The sequence below is a fragment of the Limulus polyphemus genome, unplaced genomic scaffold, assembly GCF_000517525.1.
Source record: "Limulus polyphemus unplaced genomic scaffold, Limulus_polyphemus-2.1.2 Scaffold5471, whole genome shotgun sequence".
Lineage (NCBI taxonomy): Eukaryota > Metazoa > Arthropoda > Merostomata > Xiphosura > Limulidae > Limulus > Limulus polyphemus.
Genome location: NW_013671081.1, coordinates 36,767 through 52,146, shown reverse-complemented (window position 1 = coordinate 52,146; position 15,380 = coordinate 36,767). Strand labels below are relative to the sequence as shown.

Below are 15,380 nucleotides of genomic sequence, written 5' to 3'. Positions count from 1 at the left end.
TATATATATATATATATATATATATTTTTTTTTTTTTTCATATTCCACACACTTATCACTACAACCCCCTTCCCTGTTGTTTCTTTACTGTATGTGACACCTCTGCTATTTTTCTTGCAGTTACAGAAATGCTGATTAGCTTATTAAAGTACATTCATGATTTGAAAACTAAGAATGTGTTTCTTGAGGTCAGACATATCACCTTAGGACATCCATGATGACTGTGATATTTGAATGCTTTTTTGTCCTTAATTTCAGACATGGGATGCCATCAAAACTTTGGAGATCACTTGTCACCTGACATGAATTTCAGATTTTAAAAATTGGAATCTGATTTGCAAAAAAATATTGTATGTTATGCAAATTAGAAAATAGAATACTAGCCTACATTCCTACCCTGGAAAGCTGCTTTTTTTTTCTCCAAACAATATAGACATTTACAAGAAGTAGTCAGGCTTTAAAGATTTATAATAACAGGATTTCTGTATTTTACTTTGTTTGCATATATTCCTTTTGTAAATATAATTTTTAAGTGGATCAAAATTAACCATTCTGATGTAAGGTTACAAATATTTGTTGTGTTACAGTTTACTCACTATATTTCAGGTTCTGTTGGTTAAATATTTACAGTGGCAGTGATTTTGATCTACATAAAGTTATGTTACTTTTAATGCCTAAATTCACAACTGGAAAGTAAGAATTGTTTACATGATCACAGTTTTTAGAAAGGTGGGGAAAAGGAATGACTTGGGAAATTACAGGCCTATTAGTGTGGTTGCTGTTGTTAGTAAGAGATTGAAATCTCTTGTGTGGTACTTTAAAATGTTGAAAGCTGGCATGCTATCAGAAATTGTTAGAAGGTAGATTTCAGCCAACAAACTCATTATTTTTGTTTTGTAGTAAAGTGTTTGGTTATTTTTGATAAGGGTAACCTGATACATGTAATGTAACTTGAGTTCCAGAAAGCTTCACAGAACGAGCAAGGTACTCAAGGCCAGTTGGCTGTTTGAGATCATCCCTCTACCTACTAAACAACACTGAAACACTGTCCCAAAATAAATAAAGCCCGTCATAGCTATATACCCATCCAAAAAATGTGCAAGATAATTTCAAATAATAGCATACATCACATCATCAGACAAATTATTCCTTAAGTTTATAACTGAAAAGAGAAGTAATTCTGCCAAAGAACAAGTTTGGATCAAGGCTTCTAAAGCTTAGTTATCTTCTAATAATCAAGTACTCATTTTACCACCCAAACAGGCCAGTAGACACGTTTATCCATCTCTAACAGACCTAAATATGTGAATTGAGTCACATGTGGCCCTTATAGCTTTAGAAAAGAAAAGAATCTAATCTTTATAATAAACTGGTATTTGCAGTTTACATTTTTAAACCTGGAATCGTTATGTTAATCCATCTCTGTACTCATTTCAAATAGTCAGTAATAGGATGATCAAAACTGCATACAATATTCAAAATGAGTCTTACCAAGGTTAATATTCTTAGGTTCACATTCTAAGTTTCTTTCATACCAAACCTACTTTTTTTGTTATCTTTTTTTTTTACATAACAGCCAAACATTCAGTCAAAAATTTCAAGATTCTTATCAGTAATCATACCTAGATCTTTTTCCATAACATCAGTTTATATTTCATGTACAAAATACATTTCTTTATAAATTTCTAAACCCCAAATCTGTAATTTATAATTGTATCTATGTTCTCATTCACTCATTAAGTCATACAGATTCATCTGAATTACATAAACAAGATATATAAAAACCTTTCTCAAAATTTTAATATAAGCTCTAGTAGCCATAAAGGAACCTACTAGTCACTTTCTTCCAGTCAAAAAACTGCCCATTTATTATCAGCATCTGGTCTCTTTGCATCTGGGCATGGCATTTTTGCAGATGTCAACATTTTACATGAAAACTTAATAAAACAACTTTTTTACCAAGGTATGTTTATAAACTTCACATAAAAACAATTTTTATATTATCTGATTTTTAGCAATATTCCTGACTCTTGGCATTCTGGAAGATTTTGGGATTAACCTTAATCATGTGTGTATTGTTCCCTTGGTGGTAAAAAAAATTATTAAAAAATTATCAATGATGCTCCAAGACCATATAATATTCTTCCAAAGATATTAAAGGAAGTCATAGATATTTGAACTATATCTTTCATTTTTGATAGGCCAAAAGACGGTGAGAAAGTGCCTAAGGATTGGAGAATTACTTATGTTATATTTATTTTTCATGGGTATGATGAGAGTTGATGTGAAAACTGTATACCAATTTGTCTTACTTCTGTAGTGAGGAAAATTCTAAGTAGTCTGATAAAAGAAAAATAATTGAGTGAAATATGGTATCATAAAAGAAAATCAACATGGATTCATTAAAAGAGAAACCTTGCCTTACTAACCTGAACTTTTTTGAGGATATTAGATATTATCTAGGTGATGAAAAGGATGTGGATTTGGTGTGCTCAGATTTTCAAAAATCTTTTGATAAGATCTGCCCCCAAAAAAATTAGTTAAAAAAATCTAATCAGTGGGGGTTGGTGAAAGACTAGTGAATTGAACTGTAAGATGGTTGGAAAGGAGAAAGCAAATGGTTGTTATTGAAAGAGTCCCATCAAACTAGACTCTTGTTACTTGTGAAGTGCCTTTGTGGTCAGTGCTTGGGCCTTTGTTTTGTCTTACATATGTTTATGATACTGATAGGGGCATAATTAGCAAGTTAGGGAATTTTGTGAATGGGTATTCTAACTGAATTAGGAGTGTTGAGGTACTACAGAATGATTTAGGTCAATTAGTTAGTTGGCCAGATATTTGGCAAATGACCTTTAATTATGGTAAGTGCAAGATAATTTATTTGGATTATCATAATTTGTATCACATATATAATGTGGATGGGAATGCACTTGATAGTGTCTTAAAAAGAGGATCTTAGTATAGTGAACGATGAGTTATTTACTCAAACAAGCAAGGTAGTGCTCTGTTGCTTGCAACAAAGTATATAGAATTTTAGGGTATGTTTATAGTTGGATTGAATATAAATTGGAGGAGGTAATAATCTTTTTATATAAATCACTAGTTAGACCTTACTTGCAATACAAAAAGGATATTGGCTTATTAAAAAGAGTTCTTAATAGGACCACTAGGATGACTTTGGTAGGGTTAAGTTATATGGATAAGTTAAGATCTTTAACTTACTTCTCTCAAGTAGCGAATGGAAGAAAGAGGTGATCTTATTGAAGATTACAGGATATCTGGGATGGGGAGATCAAAAGGACAAAAGCCCAACTTCTTTGTGCTACATACTGAAGATAATGGCACAAGAAGATACAAACTTAAGATTGGGAAAAGACAGGCTAGGCTCCAATTAAAACATATTTATTTTTCTACCAAAGTTATTGGCTTATTAATTGAGGCCAACACTTTACTAGAGTTTAGATGTGGGAAAGTATAATTTCATGAAAAATGAAGAGTGGGTTTAAGTTTTACAGAGTTTGCTCAGACCATGAAAATCCTGGAAAGTCATGGAATTATATAAAGACATTCAGTACTGGAAATCCTGGAAAATCAAGAGTTTTTATTAGAATGTCTTGGAAAAGTCTTTAATAGTCTAACATCATTGCTTCCACATCTCATATTTTTATTGATGACAAGACTTATCATTGTGTTTATCTTGTTTTCACAAAAAACGACCTTTAATGGCTGGTTTCATAATGTTTGTTTTTATTTGTCAGTATTTTTTTCTCCATAGCTTGAGTGTGCTGTTATTACTAGAACATTTTGTAGAACTGTTAATGCATTTTTTTTAGAAAAAATATAATAAAACTTCAGTTATGTAATTTCTGTGGATTTCATGTTTTGTTAAAATTTGCAAACTAGGTCCTTGAAAATAATAGTTTTGTGAATGGGTAATGTCCATAGCCTACTGTCATCTTGGTTGTTATTATGTTTGTATTTATGTACTAGCTGTGGGTTATACATAGGTGGATAAATGGATAGAAAAAAATATATTTTTGTTAGGTAAACCAATTAAATTACTTTCATGGACTCAATAAACGAAGACAAAAATATAACTCAGAAAAGTTCAGTAATTTAAAATCCCAGATCATAAAATTTTTTATGTAAAGAGAGATGTATAATTTTATGTCACTTCCAGAAAGATCAAAAATTGTCTAGAAATACGTATGCTTCTTATGGGTTTTATTGCATTCAGCCCCTAAAAATCTTTGAAAAGAAATGGGATTTCTTGTTATTTTTTAAGACTGAATACATTGTGTGCTCTCGAAATTTGATTAAATCTTTTTTATTTTATTGTAAAGCCTTGATCCAAAGGTGGTAGTAAGTGACTCAAATGGACAGATGACTGTACTACAACTTACAGAGACAAATTTAGACATTCTTCATCAATGGAATGCTCACAGTTTTGAATGTTGGATTGGTGCAGCCAACTATTTTGATCCCAGTGTTGTTTTTTCAGGTTTGTTAAATTTTGATTAACAGGAAATGTCAATCTTAATAACATAATGATAAAGACTTAACATTAGACTTAAAAAGTTTACCATGTGAAAAAAGTAGGATGATAATAAATATTTTTGTTTTTTTACAGTGTTTTATAAAATTGAATATCATCAGGACTGAAAACTAAAATAACAGTTCATAACAAATTCTATTAATAATACAAATGGTTTTGTTTCCGATATGGTATATTACCTCTTCTCACCTGTATAGTGTTGCCCTCTATACGCAAAAATATTTTCACATGCCACAAGCCTTGAACTTCCATGTTCCCTATGTTCAACGTGGTTCGACTGTGTCTTGGATGTAAATCATCATGCGACAACCCTCCACCAATAGGAGTGCAACAAATCCTCTTTATGCATGTGACTCCCTCTATTCAATTTTATCAAACTGTCACTTCTTGTTAGGCAGTGATCAAGTGCAGACGTTTTTGACTTGTGCTGTTTTCACATGTTTGTTTCTTTTTCTTCTTCTTTTTGCGAAATAGTGATTTACTTGATTTATTCATTTGCCACAGTTAGTTTTTCTGTAGGAGTTTGCTGCGATAACCTTTGTTTTGTTTTTTCTCATTTTCGACACCTTCACCGTTTAATATGATTTCTGAAGTTTGTGTTTTACAACTTCTGATATTATTACCACTACTTTAAGTACCATTACTGGCTTTGGGTCTAGGAGTCTTGCCTGAGGATTTTCTGTTATCATTCGTCATGAGATTGATTGTTATATGACAGTGTTTGGGTTCCTCCTGCATTGTCCTACCCTGTTCCTGATGAGGAGGATTTTGACAACTCTTTTCTTCCTCCTACCTATGCCATGCCTTCCCATGCATCTCCAACCAATTCTAGTTTCCCTAACTCTGCCTTTTTGGATATGCTCTCTCAGGTATGTTCCATTTTCTGTTTTCATATGTTACTGCTTCCTTTTTTCTATATGTCTCCTGTAATTAGCATTATTTGTTTTCCTTCCTTCCCCTTACATCAGGGTTCATGCTGAGCATTTTGTTTTTCAGTTGAGGGTTGGTGTGAGCATGCCTTGTCCTCCATGGACTTCTTATCATTATGCTTTGACTTATCTCCTAGCTGATCAACCCTTTCTCGACTCCCAGCAGTTGGAGGCAATTTTGCTCATGTGGGGAGCTGTCCCTGATAATCCTGTACATTTCTCCCATGTCCACTTTCTCACCTTCATCTTACCCTTACAGCTCTCCTACAGTACATGTCTAACATACACCTCCTTTCTTAAGCACTTCACTGATCCCCTGAGGGGTTTTGGGGAGATACACTTTCCCTCCTTATTCCTCCTTGGCTCCATTGTTCTCTTTGGCCCTATCCATTCACATGTGGTTTGTTGCTGTTGGGATTTTATTGGGAGGGACATTGTATTTTCACAGGTTCATCTACCTTCCAGTTATCTTTGTGACTTCTGGGTGGCTCCTTTTCTCCATCGGTTTGTTTTTGGAAATTTTTCGGAGTCTTTCGATTTACGTGTGGACTCTGTGATCGGGCACCTTCCCTTTTTCCCGGAGTCTCACCTTTGTTGTTCATCTCTCACCATCTCATTGGGTAGCTGTTTCTTTCTTGTCAGGGTATTACCTTCCGACTGTTTCCATCTTTCAAACTTCGGTGCAGCTGTGAATGAGTAAGTCATCTTTTATATATTTCCCTACCAGGGGCACGGCCCATTTAGGACTCGGATCCTGATTAGTGGCAAGCATTGCCTGTCCAGGTATGCTTCCTGTCATTCAAATCTGCACTGTACGGCCACGATATACACCTATGGCCATTAATGCACACTTTTGAGATGGAGTATTCCACAAGATCACTAGTAGGTTTTTCCTTGTGATATATTTGCTTCATTAATATGCTCATTCTGGACCATACTAACCCATGGACTTACATGGGTAAAGCAGAAAAGGATAGTTGCCCATCCCTACTGTCCTTTTGATAGAATAAATTAGGGCAGTCTGCTTTTCAAAACAGGGTTTATGTGGTCACTCATTGCACTGTGTCCAGTGTTGGTGTTTTCTCTCTTTTGTTCTTCTAGTGTAGTATGGGAGTTCTTGCCAGTTTCCAGTTCTGAGCCACTTGGGTGGTGGACCATGGAGAAGTCCTTCTGAATGTGTTTGTTTCCATTCAGGAGAGAGTAGGGTGGTAATGTTCTGCTGGTGTAGATGATGTGAGATCCTCCAGTCATGCACATCACCTCTGTGCAGTAGGTCCCAGAGGTTGATGTTGTGCCCAGCTTCTGTGTGATTCTATCTGGAGGGTGAGGTTACTTATATTTTATGGATGCAATCCAGTTTCATGCGGTGGGACCCAGATTTTTCTGTTGTGCTTAAACCTTTGTGTGGTCCTATCCTGAGGATGATGTTGCTTTGGAGTAGATCCATCACATTGCAGTTCACCCCTTTGATCAGGGTCCCTCATGCTACCATCACCTGGATGTTGGTTCCCAGTGAGTAGTTTTGAAGTAGAGTTGGACCAGTCAACATAAATCCTCACATATGTGTTGGTTGTGTTATCTTTTCCTTACTCAACTTGCCTCAGGATCTCCACCTCCATGTGATGGGTCCTAGAGGTTGATATTGCACCTAGCTTCTGTTGCTATATATTTCTAGAAACGATCCACTTCCATGAGGTGGGACCTGGATGGTGGCTTTGTGCTCCGGCTTCTGTGCAATCCTGTCTGGAGGATAATGTTGATCTGGGTGACAGTTTTTCCTCTTACACTCCACCTCATGGTGTTTTCACTGCTTGAGACTGATGTTGTGCAGTGGAGTGCCAGTCTGATTGAGTTTGAATTTGATGTGACCTGCCACATTGGCACATCTCTTTCTACTGTCATTTGTGGTTGGTTGTAGATTTGCGCACATGTGGCTGTTTCATAGATTAGTTTGTACAGTGTGTCCTTCTGTTCTACTTAATTTGAGGTGAAGATGGTGTGGACCCTCCTCCTACCATAGGTCAGAGGTTCCTGATACTGCTTAGTTTTGGACTGGAGTTGACCAGCCACATATGGTCTGTCATGCCCTAGCCACTTGACACCTTTGAGCATATTCATTTTAGCTTTCCCTACATTACTGTCTGTAAATAGCTCTTCTACAGTCTTTCTTCTATGGGATTGAGCTTCTGGTATACTGTTGTTAGGATTCCAACCCTTTTTGGTTGTGCTCTTCCCACTTTATGCCTGTGCATGTGACACCTATTTTCACACTGGGAACAGAGTATATCTGGTACAGAAGTGGTACAGTTTCCCACATCTGTTCCTCTCCCCACAGGGATCACACTTCGGGGATGTTATTCAGACACTTTCAAAAAATACTTATTTCTATTCCTCGCACCGGTCTCTCTGCTTATTCATTGTGGGATTCTAGCTATACACTTGAGCGGGGGTAATGTACTGTATTAGAAGTTATTATTTTCCTATACTGAAAATAGATATCTGATAAGTACTTACCTTCTCTTGCATTCCCACCCTTCCTCTCCACTAAAAACTGGTGCTTTCTTTTCTGCTTAATCTCAAAGTGATAGTTCAGTAGAAACGAATACAGAGAGTCACATGCATCAGGAGGGTGTATCACACTCCTATTGGTGGAGAATTGTCGTATGATGATTTACGTGTGAGACAGTAGAACCACGTTGATCATGGGAGTTCAAGGCTTGTCATGTGAAAAACATTTTGCATATGGAGAGCAGCACTAAACAAGAATAGCTCTACATGTGAGAGGTGGTAAGTACCTATCAGAAATCTATTTTCAGTATAGGAAAATAATAACTTTTGAGTAATCATATTTTTAAAATATCAGATTTATGTATCTCATGTGGCTTGCAAACTGAATAATTTTTGTGTATAGTAGTATAACTTCTGACAGTTTTATTCCTTCAAAGCAATTACAATGACTTAGCTCGGATAAAAAAATATGTAAAAAATATAATGCAACAGAAGGCCATTAAATATATGATATTTAAAACCTCTTATCCTGGAACTAATATCAATGTATCTAAATGTAAACTTTGATATTAGTATACCAATCCAATAATCTTGAAAAGAATACTGACTGTTGGCAGGTAAATGTTTTACCTGAGAACAGGTCTTGGGTGTAAGTTTCAAGGCTTATACCTAGTACAGAGGTATCTATAAGCTTTTAAGCATGGCTGCCAGACTTGAAACTATGCAGCAAATTAACATGTGAAAGTAAAGGTAAAATTCCAAAATGTTGTATGACCTATTAATGTATAATAGTTGATATTAATGATTGTAATATTCTGTGATGCATCTTTTCTTAAAATAATTCATTAGTGTTTTCAGCATAGATATAAAAATAAAATCAACTACTAGTTTGCATTTCAGAAAGAAGTCAATAAATTTTATTAGAAGTTTAAAAATAATAATTTATTCAAGCTTTTATCTTTATTTTCCACCTTTTTTTGGTTTTTCATTTTCTTGTACATAAATAGCATTTATATGGTTACATATATATGGTTCATTTTTTCTCTAAGATACTTTCTGGATATCAAGATGATTTTTGTAAGATTCTTGTTTTCTCCTTTAATTTCTAAAGTTTTCCTGTGAACAACATAAAAGATCAGGATTTGACATCAAAATAAAAATTCTGATAGTTACTAGAATATTTAATGATACAAACATTTAACATTACCTAAATTGAAAGGTTATTTATAATTTAAATTAATGGATCACTCTAACAAACCAAGTCAAATATCAAATTTGTAAAAGTTTGTATTATTGTTTTGAAAGTGTAGGCCTTTCTATCCAGATATTTCTGAATGATTCTGTAAAGCGTTGACCTCTTTCTATGAACAAATTGTTTACTGTGAAAAGATTGATAATTCCCTGTCTAGTATCTTTATTAGTCAAGTTAATAAAACATTTGTTTTAATCAAAATATGATTCAAAACCAAAACTAACACACACTGTGAAACCATGTTGTTTTATTTTGGGTTATTGCTTGTTTTAATATTGAAAGAGTTAGAGATATTTTATTACTTTTAAGTTTACAGTAATTTGACATAATTTGGATGCTACTTTGTGAGAGAAAACAGAAAAAGAATGAGGAATATCAGTGTGTAAAAAAAAAGAATGAATTTTTGTTGTATTTTTCTAGCTTTAAACAACACAAGTTTTGAATTAATTATACTTGTCATAAGACATTAATATTAGTCTTTTATAACATTAATGTATTATGACAAGTATAATTAATTATAATCATGCTTTGGCAACTTATAAAAGGTGTTCACACCATAACAGTATAACTTTCTTTTAATATTAACTTGCTGGAGAAGTTGAATATTATATGGGCAGGATGTGACAAAGCTTGTGCCTGAATTTTAACTTATAAAGCTGCCTTTAATTTTATGATTTTACCAAATATATTTAATCAGTACAAAACCTAATGTTAATTTCCCCTTTTTTTACCATGGTCAAAATGTTCTTTTTAGGTATTAAGTATAATTTTATGTAGAAGAATCTCTTAAAAATGTATTAAAGCATTTGCTGTGGCATGCCCTTATTAACACACTTAGTTTTTGCCATAGACTTGACATTGGACTGGGTTTTGCACTACCTCAAATAGACACTGATGTCAGTGCAGTATCCATCATGTGTAGACAAATTGTTTTATGAGCATATAGCTAGAAGGCAAGAAAACCTTTAAAAAAAGGAATTTTGCTGGCACCGGCAATATCCAGCAGTGGCTTGTTTAAGTTAGGGAGCACTTGCTGCCTTTGCATATGGTATAAAATTTGAATGCTGTTAGTACCTCTGATATGTAATTCACAAACCTTTTCAGTTTACAAATCATAGTGTCACTAAACAAGTTGATTATCTGAACCCAAACAACTTTAAGCAATTGGATCATGGTACTGTATTTCTTCTACATTCCAGGAAAAACTTGTTGAAGCCTCTCCTAATAATTCAATTTTTCAAGCTAAGTGTCAATCTGGTAACTTTAATGTATACTGTTTTTATCAGATCACCTTCTATCTTATAAAGAGACCAAATGCAGTATTGCAAGTAAGTTTCTAAGCATAATGCTGTACAAATAGAAAATAATAATACTTCTTTTAACTCAAAATTTCTAAAGATAAACTCAATCGTTTGGTTAGTTATATATGCAATATCCAGACACTTGGCATGAACTAAAGTTTTTCTCAAGAAACTACACAACATTATCATATTTTTTGACATAACTGGTAATAAGTCATGTTTTAAGAAACAATGCCCATATCATAATCTTGGTTGGCTCGACATTATTATACCTCATCATTTGATCTTTATGAATAGCCAAAAATTAATTATATTAGTTAAATCATAAACCAATTTGATGGTGTCCAGGACTTTTTTTTTAAACCGATATTTTTAGTCATTAGTAAGTCTTCAGTAAAGTTTTATTTGTTCTTTCTCTAGACTAAACTTGTTTATAAAGATTAGTCTGTGACTTTTTTTTAAAAATGTACTTTAAAAACGTGGATCTTATTGTAGATAAGAGACAACCCATTTATTTTTATAATGAAATGATTTTATTCCTATCCCTTGGTCACAAAAACAAAAAAGTTTAGAAAGAAATATTTCAGAATTCTTTTTAATGCATTGTTCTTAAATATGAATTCAGTTTTATTGAATATTGTATCAATCCTTTTGGTACTTTCTGGTGCTAAAATATGGAACATGATGGACTATATATTTTTACAAGTGTTATATATATATAACTTTTGGTACTTTCTGGTGCTAAAATATGGAACATGATGGACTATATATTTTTACAAGTGTTATATATATATATAACTTTTGGTACTTTCTGGTGCTAAAATGTGGAACATAATGGACTATATATTTTTACAAGCGTTATATATATATGGTTTCTTTTGAAAACTATAACCAGTCTATAATATCAGAAAACCAGGATAATGTTCAGTTAATGTCTTATATAATGTAAAAAATAGTACTTTTATTATATTCTGTAGTATTATCTATCAATTTATATCCCAAGATAATTTCTTTATGACATTTTGTAAGCTGTACAGATTGTGAAAGTTTATTGAAAGGCACTCTTATTTTTATTTAACCATCACTTTTTTATTTTTTACTTTCAGGAGGAGATGACTGTTTGCTGAAAAGTTGGGATATTCGGATGTCAACCATTCATCCAGTTTTTACTTGTAAAAAGTAAGTTTCTGTTTTACCATGTATGAAAGCATTAAAACACATATTTTATCACACCTTTTCTAATTATATAAGTGTGACATAGGTACACAAACAGTTGGTCATCAGTTAAAAATGGCCAGGTGGTTAGGGCACTCGACTCGCAATATGCAGGTCACGGGTCAAATTCCCATTACACCAAACATGCTTGCCCTTTCAGCTCTTGGGTTGTTATAAGGTATTGGTCAATCCCACTATTCATTGGTAAAAGAGTAGCCCAAAACTTGATGGTGGGTGGTGATGACTAGCTGCCTTCCCTCTAGTCTTACACTGCTAAATTAGGGATGGCTAGCACAGATAGCCCTCATGTAGCTTTGCACGAAATTCATAACAAACCAACTCAATCAATTAAAAAAGTCACCAAAATCAACATAATAAAGAGAGAGAGAAGAATATGTAAATGTTGTGTAAACCAGGGTTCTCTTTTTTTCAGTAGTAGATTCCATTTTTTTTATTATTGCATTATTTTTTAAAACAAAGTCAAAATATTCAAGTATGTTCCTAAGTTGCATGAACTGCTCTTATAGTTAGTGATCAAACATGCCAAAATTACTTTTTGCAAACATATCTTAGTTACATGTGCAAAGGTCTTTTATTCTGTACACAACAACAACCTCTCTAGACAAAGTATAAATGTCTGCTATTGTTGTAAAAAAATTCAGTTTTATTCTATGTATATCAACAAGATACTGCTTGAATACTAATTATGATAATGATGTTTGTTCATAATATTACCAGTCATCCTTTCCTGTTATTGTAAAAAAAAAATTGAAATTTACAAATTTTGTGTGTATAGAATCTTTAGTAAAGAAAAATACCAAAATTAGTGCTTTAATGCCAACATTTATTATTTTAGAAAGGAATTTTACACAAAAAAAGATATGTTGAAGTTTATAAAGTTTTTTAAATGACAGAAACAAACATTATATAAAACTCATGAAGTGTTCAAACATATACTAATCACTTCACTTTCTGTTTAACATTATTTTGGTGGTAGACATTCCATGGGAGTCACCAGTATCCACAAAAGCAAGAAGAAAGAGTACATGTTAGCCTCAGGAAGGTAAACTTTGTTGTCACATCACTAGATTGTAGCCATCTGCTTTAAATAAGAAACAGAATTACAATAGAATGTTTTATGTAATGTTACACTTAGACACATTGTGAATATTATTGTAATTATAGCCAAAACACCATTAACAGTTAGGATACTTGTGAGATATGTCATTACAGACTAGTAAGATACATTTTGGATTACCTTATTGGCTTAATTTTAAATCCAAGTATGATGATAGCTCTTCTAAATTAAACACTAGTAACTATGAATCATTAATGTATTTGTGGTTTCCAAATGACTTGATATATATGTATATATATATATATATATATATATATAAAAAATTAAATTCTAGGAATTTGAATCAATGATTTAAGAGCCAATCAAATAATTACATTTTATTTCAAAATATAGATATGCATATGTTTATAACATTTATATAAATGCACTGCTTTCAGGTTTTGGTTTTGCTGTTCAGTTTGATTGAATTCAGCTGTGGTCATGTGTATATATAGTTTAACTATATAAAGTCTGTGATGTACTTCATAAACCAAAGGCAGAGGTTCTGAACCTATTCAGTAGTGGAGATAGCACAGACATATATGCAGTTTTTGTGGACCATTTGGTACACAAAAACATGTAAAAAAATACAATTAGAAGTCTTGATTTTAACTAAATTTCCCAATTTTTCATCTTTTAGCCAGCTGTTCAAGGGCTTGGTCAGATTGACTGACCCAGGGATCTGTGAAGCTGTATATACTAATTTTTGCTATAACTCTGAATTTAGTAATTGTATATTTGTGGAGCTAATGAGCTTTTAGTAAACATTACAAATCTGTTGTACATAAAAGAATCAATTTTTGATTAAGTGTTTCTACTTAGATTTGTCTACAAGTTTCTGAAGCCTTTACTGAGTCAGTCTGAGGGAAAGGTGATTTTTCATACTATGAATAAACAATTCTTCGTTTTGCTGTACAATTTTCATATTTCTTTTTTATAACCTCTAGAACCTCTTAAATGAATATCAAGTTTTTTTTAGTAAAACTGTATATGTTATATTCTGTTTTCTTTACACTAACACTAACTATACAGGAATTATCAGCATACAGTAAAATGAAAAGTTGAAAAATATGATATGAAATAAATAATACCATTTTTTCCTTTGTGCTGACTGCAGTATTGATCAGAAAGTTACAAGTTATTACTTATCTTAATAGTTTCAACTGTTAAACTTTTCACATATGTTTCCTTTTAATTTTATGATTTTATTGCTGTACCTTGTACCCACTGGAGCAATAATCCTCATGTCAAAAACAGTAACTCACAGTGGGAGCTCATCAGCTCTTTCATAAACTCATAAACAATAAGCAATTGCATGAGTGTGTAATGTTTTATAGAGCACACACTCATGTGAAAGTGAGCATATGAAATTTTACGTTTTATTCTACTGAAGTTTTGTTAGACAAAGCTGAAAAGTCCTAATTTTTATAGTTTAGTTACTTTTATTAAAAAATATATAACAATAAAGAAAATGTTTATGTTAAAACATTGATTTGTAGTTCTTATGGTATACTCAAGTTCTTTTGCATATGAATTTTAGGTGTTTTCCCATAAGCCTTGTTAACTCTCACAAATTTGGGTGTCCAAAACAATGATTTGTGTAGCTTTTGAATATTTATTTTAGAACACATAAAATGTATCAGTTACTAGCATAGGATGCACCAAAATTACTAAAATTTATCCAGCTTTTTAAACAATCTATAAATAAGTTTAAAAAATTCCTCTAGTGTTCAAAGCACCAAAATATGATTGCCACATATGAAATAATTCTGCTGACTAATAATTTATTTTGGAAAGACTAAATTACTCCTAAAATACGTACCTACTTGGTTGGAAACTGCAGTAGGCTATTTCTGATAGAAGATTCTGAAGTAGAGAAATTGAAGCTTGGATGCATTACATGACAGAAAAATGAAAATTGAGAATTTTTTTAAGTATTTCGTTTTGAAGTTAAAACTTAAATAATATATAAATTTGAGTTACAAACTGTGTTCTTACCTATCTTATCTTAACTATCAAAAAAGTTTGTATTTCTCATTTTAACAGACTAGTAAACATGTTAACAGCAGACTAATGGTTGGGTATAAATTAATCATAAATTTTGATGTTCTACATTTTCAAGCATGATTCATCAGGTATATGTATTGTAGCAGTCCATATGTTTCCAATATAACATACCAGATATGTTTGTTTAAAAAAAATTTATTTTTTTTCTGTTACCTAATATAACAGACCTATCAAACCTATATAGTGTTATGTAACTATCAAAGTTCATGGAATTTTATAGACCAGTTTTAACCTATATGTAAGAAATGATGTATAATAACTATAAAAAATACAGCTTAATTTTCTATAGTTCTAGAGATAAATAATTTGTCTTAAATTATTACTTTATTTGTAGGTAAATAAAGTGCTTGTTGTTAGTGTATAGTAATTATGTTTATCTTTTACTGAAGTTATGATGAGCATGTCATTCTTTGGGACACAAGACATATGAAGCAGT

The 15,380-nt window shown here is 32.4% G+C and overlaps 1 protein-coding gene across 1 annotated transcript in view; it reads left to right on the top strand.

The window, feature by feature from the left end:
• LOC106472617 (diphthine methyltransferase-like) overlaps nt 1–15,380 on the top strand; it is a 33,358-nt gene that overhangs the window by 10,324 nt on the left and 7,654 nt on the right. Inside the window, exons 4-7 of the mRNA XM_013933269.2 lie at nt 4,344–4,501; nt 11,652–11,724; nt 12,758–12,823; nt 15,334–15,378. Of these exons, the coding sequence (XP_013788723.1) occupies nt 4,344–4,501; nt 11,652–11,724; nt 12,758–12,823; nt 15,334–15,378 (342 nt within the window). The remainder of the gene's footprint in view (nt 1–4,343; nt 4,502–11,651; nt 11,725–12,757; nt 12,824–15,333; nt 15,379–15,380) is intronic.